Raw genomic sequence first — 8183 nt, 5'->3', positions numbered from 1 at the left:
GGGGGGGCGGGCGGGAGCTGCTGCGCCTGCTCCCGGAGCGCGTGGTGGAGAACCTGAGCGCGGCGTGGGCCTACGGCAAGAATCACCAGATGGCAGTGGCCGTGCTGGGGCTCTTCACCTGCCTGCTGGCCATGTTCCTGGCTGGGCGCATCAGGTGGGTGTGCTCAGCTTCTGTCTCACTTCAAACTGCTCTACTGGGAGCTGTCTAGTCCTGTGTTGCCTCGGTGATCCAGGGGTAAACATTTTCCAGAATGGGACGCGTAGTACTGCATGCCTTGATTGATTCAATTTAAGCTTGAATTACTGTGAATGAAAAATTGCCTGTGCAGCTCTGGTAGAAAGTGGAACTGATCTACTCAGACACTTGCCCAGCAGCAGGCAGGGCTGCACATGATGTGCTGTAGTCGGAGGCAGTACAGAACCTGCTCAGTCTGGCTACCCTCTCCACCTTCCCTCTCTTTCCTCAGGACCGAGCTGGTTCAGTGGTGTTGAAACCCTTGTTTGGTTTCTTTTCCCGTCGCAGGCTCCGGCGAATCGATGCGTTTGCCTCAGTCCTGTGGTTCGTAGTGATGAGTCTGCACTTGGCCGAGAGGTACCTGAAGGTGGACACGCCCAGCTGGCTGGACACGGCCAAGTTTGGCACCACGTCCCTGTGCTGCCTGGTGGGCTTCACCGCAGCTGTGGCCACGCGGAAGTCAACGGGCCAGCGGAGATTCCGGCCCCGAAGGTCAGAGCCAGAGCAGTGACGCTGGGGGAAGGAGGAAAAAAGCCTTGTGAACTCTTTGTGACTGGTGCTTCTCTCTCCTCTTGTTATTTTCCCTTCCTCTGTTTCTCTTTTTTAAGAATAGATAAGCAGTGAAGATCTAGTCTTCCTTTTTTTATATATAAATATATATATCTATCTACGCAGATGTATATATATGTGTGTGTAGATACATATATATGTAATTTTTTCCCCATCCTTGCTTACCACTGTGCTAGCTGCTCGGAGCATTTCCACTGCTAGCCATGGAAGCTACTCGTGCTGCCTCCATTCTCCCTTCCTCCTGCATTCTACATCAGCAGCACAAATATCCAGCTTCCCCAAAGTCAGTTCTTCCAGCAGCTGCCTCACAAACTGCTCCATAAAATGCAGCCTCCTCCCCCTTCTGCTCCTCCAGCCAAAGAGAGATTCTGGCTCCTCCTGTCCTCCTGGTTCTTCTCACTGCCTCTCCATCCTTAGCCACTCACAGAGGAACCCTCTGCCCTGATCCACCATGGGCCCCAGGCCACCTTCACTTTCCTAATGGTGCTGTTCATTTTAATTTGGAACTGATGGGAACTTGCCTCTGGATTTGGAGTCCTCGTTAACGCGTGCTGTGGTGCCCAGGCACGTGAGGAGGGGACCACACAGAGCCCATAACCTGGTTCTCCTTGCCTTCCACTGTGTAGCATCACTTACCTGCGTCCTGTCTCGCTCTGCCCTTCTCCTGGCTCCTGTTTTAAATGGAGAAGTGTCCTTAAGTGCTTTTGACTGGAACTTCATTAACTTATTCAAAAAGGTGCTTTAAAAAGTCATGTAGCTCAGGGTGTCTTAATACCTGAAAGTATTCAGCTGTTTGAGGTTAAATTTTCAGATTTACCAGTGGTTGTTGCTTTCAATGCCAGCTTTCTTTGGGTTTTTTACCCACCTGCTCCCCGAGCAACATGTGTGTACAAGCACAAGTGGATAAAAATGCATTTGTTCCTCCACTCCTATAGCATTAGAAAGAGAAAAAATATGGGACTGACAACCTTATGCTGTGATATCTGCTCAGCTTTCATTGTACATCACTACTCAGTCAGTGTTTATTGCTGAGAACACAGATGGGAAGGGTGTGCTGTAGGGAGGGGTGGGAGCTCTGCTGGGGGACTGCATGGCAACACAGATGTATTTTTTGGGTTCCTTGCAGGGCTTCTTTTTGTAGTCTGGCATTGTGCTAATACTGCTGAAAAAAGGTGTCTGGAAATTGTGACTTGGAGTTGAGTGCCTGGCAGTCCTCTGCTGAAAGCTGGGGTGGCTGGGTATTACTGTGTGGGGAGAAAGGAACTTCCAGCTGTTTGGGTTTTTTAGGATTAACTTGTTGGGGCCTCTTAGGATAAGCAGTCTGATTATCCTGCACAGTTGTTTGAAAGGCACTCCGCTGAGCTTCTCATACGGATTTTGGTCTTTCAAGAGGAAATAGCACTTTTAAAGAATGTCTGCTATTTTCTTCTGTTCAGAATAGCACAGTGGAACTCACCACCCTAATAGTCTGATACAAGATAATTGGGTGTCGTGATCTTCCAGTGCATAAACTATTAATAATCAGAATGGAGCTCTCACTGTGAAGTATCTGCAACTCCTACTGAGCAATGCAGACACTACTGGGTGCTGCAGATGCTGGTGAAATTAGAGGAGCTTTTTTAAAGGAAACAAAAACTGTGTCCTAGCTGTTTGTACTCACTGTTTCTCGAACCGGTGTTCATTGTGAAAGCACAAAGGCAGCACTGCCAAAAGCTCTGAAATTCATTACCAATAAGCCAGGCTGAGTCATGGGAAGGTGCAGCTCCTGGCTGTGTGCCTGTAACTTGGCAAGGGAATGGCCACACAGACCTGCTGCCCACCTGGGCTCTCCTTTGGAACCTTTTTCTGGTGCCTTCAGAGAGCTGCAGTATCCACCTTCAAGCTAACAGAACCTGGCTCCATTCTGGTGCTTGTGAATGATGCTGAGGGTTGTTTACTTACTTACCCACAAAAGGAATCCAGCACCTGCAAAGTCTGGTTCCATCTTCCATGTTCCCATCACTTGTCAATGCTGACCCAAAACATTTGTCTTCCAGCCCACAGGCGCAGGAAACCTTGAGCTATTATGGCCATTAAGTGAAATAAGGCATCCAGACTCTTTTTTAAATTCCTTCCTTCTTCCTGCTTCAGGACTTCCAAATTTTCCTCATAAAGTACATGTAAGAAAAGACTGATGTTTCTGTTTAGCTGTGATTGTCTTCTGCACTTACCTGTACAATTTGGATTGAAAGTTCCTCTTGCTGTTCTCCTGTGAGATGTGTCCAAGGATGGGAGGAGTCTCATGTTTGAAGGATATTTTGAGAAGGCTGAAACAAGGGGTGTGAGCAGCTGATGGTAATGTCATGCCTGATTTCTGCCAGCAGTATCCTTTTATTAATAAGAATGAAATGAATCTGTCCAAAGTTTCTTGCCCAGTAGTAAGGAAACTGTCAGTGGCAGCTTCTAAAGATGGCTGGCAGCCTCTTCAGATGTTTTATTTTCAGGAGCTGAAAGTCAAGGCTGTGTTAAGCTTCACTGTGTCCTGTTTCATATTGCCTCCTATCTCCTCTCAGTAGCTGTTTTCCTCCCCTCTTTTTAGGAGCACTTTGGTTTTTTCTTTCAATTTAAACTTGGCTCATCTTCGAGTTCCCTGGAGTCAGGCGCCTTTTGTGATGTTCTGCTCTTAAATGTTATATTTGTTTACCATGCCTGTTCTTTTCTCTTATTCTCTTCTCTTTTTCCCTGTGCAGTGCTGGGATGGGATGGGGAGGATGCACACTAAATATTGGGAGCAGGCAGTTGGTAGAACTGTGGGAAGGAGAGGATTTACACTGTGAAGCCTGAATAATCCTGTTGAGGAATATTTTAGCTCTGTTTGCACAGCAAGGGCAAATCTGTACTGAGTTTAAAGTCCTTTAATCTGGGAGATATGTTAACTGCCAGTGACATACAAGCAAGAAATCAGTTTGTCTTCGCTTTATGCAGATTAATATAAATGAAGTATATTTACCAGTTGCACTGATTTATATGTCCGAACAGCAGAAACCTACTTTGTTTTACAACCAAGCTGTACAACTGATGTCTGTGGTGCTTCGTTCACAACTTACAATTGAAGAACTTTACTGCTTGTAATTGGGAAAATTTCAAAGGTGAAACAAAATAACACAATACCTATTGAAGTGGGGTTCAATTTTAATGCCAAAGAAGCTTTTGTTTTTGCTCAGGTGTCAGCTTATTTCCCCCACTTCTCATGCCTCAGCATGTCTGTGCTGCTGCTTCTAAAAACAACAAAAACCTCAGAGCCTCAAAACCAAACTTGCAGCAATTGAATTTTTGGTATTTAGAGACTCTGATGCTGACAGTCTCCTCTCTTTCTGCTTGCCTCACATGCTGTTGCTGATGGTGGAGGATGATGGATCTTTTGGGGTAAGGGAAGAAAGGAGAAGAAGGGTGGTTTTTGTCCAGAGGTGTTCTGATTTATAAAATGTAGCATTCAATCTGTACCAGTTGTGTCTCAGACAACGAGCCCTGCAGATGAGTCATAAATTAGCAGTATTCTACCATTGACTGTGGAAAAAAAAATAGTCAAACCACTGCTGCCTTTACTGAGACTGTTCTTGCCACACCTGATTTCAAAGCCAAATAGGCTGTTCTAGACACTGTCGTGCCATAGGTTCTGTATGGAAGGTGCTTTGCCTTTTTCACTCAGCAGATAGATACCATCTGTGTCATCGAGGTGTAGATATCTTAGGTACATCATCTAACTGCATGATTGCTTGTCCCACAGCGAGTCCAGCAGGAGAAAATGTGTGTTTTGGTGCACAGTGCTCCTGTCCTGTGCAGCTGAGGTGCTATTTTGTGTGACACATTTCCTTCTGCTGGGTGGGATAAGAGCTGACAAAGGCTTGGTAACTAACAACCACAGCTGCCACAAAATCATCCAGAACCACTCGGTCAGTGCTTTGAGCTTCTTGTTCTCCCTGAGCTGGGCTCTTACTTCAGGCCACAGAGGAACACGTGGTAACCTGTGGTCTCCAGATGCAGTTTTGTTGCCTGAGGATTCTTGCAGCCATGCAGGCCAGAGCATGCAAACATCTTAACAATATTAGCGGGTTTTAGCCCAAAAGCCCCTAATTCGAGGTGCTGCTTTTTCACACGGACCATGTGTCTGGACCAGGGGATGGTACAGCAGAATAGAGCTGAGGTGCTGAGGGATTGTTAGTGGGTTTGTGTGTCACTTGAAATCAAATCTGCTCCATCCCCAAGTGCCTGACTCTGGCCCTCAGTGGCTGTGGCTGATCTGCCAACTCAAAATCTTGTACCCTGCCCAGCAGAACCAGATTTATAAAGGGGCCAGTGTGGGTTCATTAAGTGCCTTTCCCTGGACAAGATCTGGGACAACACTGTGTTGCTTTGCTTTGGTGGAACCATGGCTGCAGCACGGCACAGCACTGCCCATGTGTCTGCCAGGCCAGTGCTTTTGTCCTTCCTGTGCCCCCACTGAGTGTGCCAGGGCACAAGAGGAGCTAAAATTTCTGAGCAACTCCACAGGGGGGTGAGGGAGAACCCAGAGGTAGCAACCAAGTCAGCATCTCTGCTGCTGCTGCTTCTCTTCTTCCTGAGGCCCTCAGTGCATGCAAACTGACGCCTTTGTGGCCCTTTACCATTCTAAATACACTGTATTTATATCCAGTTCTTTCCTTTCTCTTAACTCCTCCTTTCCTACATCCATGCTTTGCATGTCCTGGTGAGCCTGGGTGTGTCAAAGGGTGAGAACATGTGGGGCTATAAAAACGGTGTAGTGGCTTTTTATTTTGACTTTATGGATATTTATCAAGTGCGCTGAAATTATGTGAAGCTAATAATCATGCTTAGATACTATGGGAAGTATGTGTTGATGTAATGTGGACAAAGTATTTATGCTCTTATAAAAATTAATATAATTAATAGCCAGATAATTGCTCCAGACTGACTGCACTCATGAAAGCTGAAGGGGGCTGTGCTATATGGCTTTGCTTTGGTTTTCAGAGATGCTTTTGAAATTGTGTGCTGTCACATAGAACCTGCCAGTTCCTTCCAGGTGTGCTGTCACCTGCAGGTACACTTGGCTCTTGGAGCCATGGCAGGTGCTCTCCAGTGAAAGGGACGGTACTCAGTCCTGAAGTCATCCCCTGTAAAGCCTTGTTTGGGACCAAAGCTCTTGAGTGCACAGGCAGGAAGAGGTTCCCTGAACATTTTTGGCATGCCAGCAAGTCTGGATTTGTGTAGACAAAGGATGTGCATATACACACACACACACCTCCCCACTTTGTGCCACCGGCTAGGGGGAAAGGCACAATTGATGCCGAACATCTGTACTCCAGAAGATGTTAGTGCAGGACATGGCAGCTCTAATTCAACCCTCCTTTTAGTCCAAAGCAGGACACCAGGCAGGAGACAAGAATTCTTACTCTTGGCAGCTGAAGTTTCTAGCTTTCTAAGTCACATATCAAAATATTAATGTGTCTGAGACCTGTGCCCATTTTAGCATTATTCTCCCTTGTCCTCGTGCCTGTTTTTTATTCCTGTAATGCTCTTTACCCCTGGTTCTGTGAATTTGGCTGGAGGCACAGGCTGTGGCCCTGAGTGAGGAGGTGCAGCAGGGCAGAGCAGTGTCAGGGCACACAGTGTGCTGCTCCCCAGCCAGTAACCCTGTTGCTGGGGTGACAGGGACCTGTTCTGCACCCACTGCCTGGGGAGAGGGGCTGCTGTCCATGGGTAGCCCCCAGCTCAGTTCTGAGGAGACATTAAGGCCAGAGGAAACATTTCACCCCCTGACTGACACATTGCCCCTGACTGCCCTGGGCAGATCAGACGAACCTGGGCACATCCCCCAAGCTGCCTGCCTGTGACTGCATCTTACCTTCTTACTTCATGGGCTGAATTATCTGATAGAGCAGTGGGTCCCTCTGCAGCCTGGCCTGCCCCGGGCTCTCCCATGTCTCCCTCTGTCCCAGGGCTGATGCAGCATCTCTGGTAGAATGTGCATTACAGAGGCACACACGTATGGTGGTGTCTGTGGATAACAGGGAGCTGTTGGGACACAGGAGGGGAGGCTCTGCTGGCAGGAGGTGTTTCTTCAGGACCGTGTACAGTCCCATACCGTGTAATACTCTACTTTAACCTTCTATTTATTTATTTTTTAAGTATCTGTGTAGCAGAGTTGTGCCCAAACTGTCTAGTAACATTGTGATCATTGTAAACACTAATTAAGATACCCAATTTTTGATGTTCACAATATCAAGTTCTGAAATAAACGGCTTCCAGGCCTTGACTATTTCCACAAGCTATCTGACTCCAGAGCCTTTTTTTTTCCTTCTTTTTTTTTTATGTTACTTTTTTTACTGTTGCCAGAGCCACTCTTACCATGTGATAAATGGCTTGAAGCCAAGACACAGTTGCAGTGCTCCATCCCAGGGCTGTGATATAGTTGCTTCCTGCCTTATGATCCTCTTAATCTCCTCACTTTTTTTCATCTGCTTCTGGAAGAAGTGTTAGTTCAGCTGCCCATTCTCAGGCATGAAGCACATTCCCATGAGAGCTTTTAGCAGCATCGAGCCCTCTTGACATGGCAGTGACAAACACTAAAGAGTGCAGACAACAGGAATGGGGTTTTGCACACTTAGGAGGAATTTGTTCAGAACAGATCAATATTTAAGACATACTTTGGTCAGCATTCAGTCCTAAGGCATTAATAAGCTATACATAAAATTCTTCAGCTCCTCTTTGCTAATGAGAAAAATTCCTTTTCTGGATGGTGCAAGTCAAATGATTCTTCACTACCCTGAGGATCTGGCTGCACTAACTTGGTGAGATTGAGAAGTGGGGCTGATGAGCAGCAGAGCCATTGGAAGCCTTGTCCAAAACAGTTACAATCCCAGGATTGTGGTTATGAGTGATAAATGAGTGTAGTATCATCCAGCCCTTTAAATGAAAGACTTCCAAAAGCCAATAAACCCGTTAAGCTGTTTTCTGCTGCTGCGAGGAGCTGTGTAAAGTTGGATCCTTTAGTCCAAAAACACAGAAGGTGCAAAGTTAGGACAAAAGAGCCTTGTTGCTCACAGGTGCTGCTCTGATTTGGCCCTCCACAGCCCTGCCACAGTGAGGGGTAGGTATCACTCTTTCTCCTATGATTCATATCAGTCCTGAGCTGCACTTCTAATTCCCTTTCCCGTTCATTTCCTCTTACAAAGGTGAGCTGGCACATCCATCTGTGTGTGTGGTGGGGCAGATGTGTGTGGGGTCACTAAAGGAATCCCCATGGATGCAGAGCAGGATGCCCTTTGCAGGTCCTCTGGAACCTGGAGAGGTTGGGCCCCTGGGGCTGCAAGACCAGCACATCCCTGGCTGCTGTTAGAGG

General features: G+C 46.9%; 1 protein-coding gene across 1 annotated transcript in view; it reads left to right on the top strand.

The window, feature by feature from the left end:
• The window catches only part of TMEM201 (transmembrane protein 201), a 20521-nt gene that overhangs the window by 3894 nt on the left and 8444 nt on the right, over window positions 1-8183 (top strand). Inside the window, exons 6-7 of the mRNA XM_017743965.1 lie at window positions 87-154; window positions 524-727. Of these exons, the coding sequence (XP_017599454.1) occupies window positions 87-154; window positions 524-727 (272 nt within the window). The remainder of the gene's footprint in view (window positions 1-86; window positions 155-523; window positions 728-8183) is intronic.

This window comes from Corvus brachyrhynchos, unplaced genomic scaffold, assembly GCF_000691975.1.
Source record: "Corvus brachyrhynchos isolate BGI_N302 unplaced genomic scaffold, ASM69197v1 scaffold68, whole genome shotgun sequence".
Lineage (NCBI taxonomy): Eukaryota > Metazoa > Chordata > Aves > Passeriformes > Corvidae > Corvus > Corvus brachyrhynchos.
Note: the sequence above shows the minus strand (reverse complement) of the source record. Positions and strands in the feature narration are given on the sequence as shown.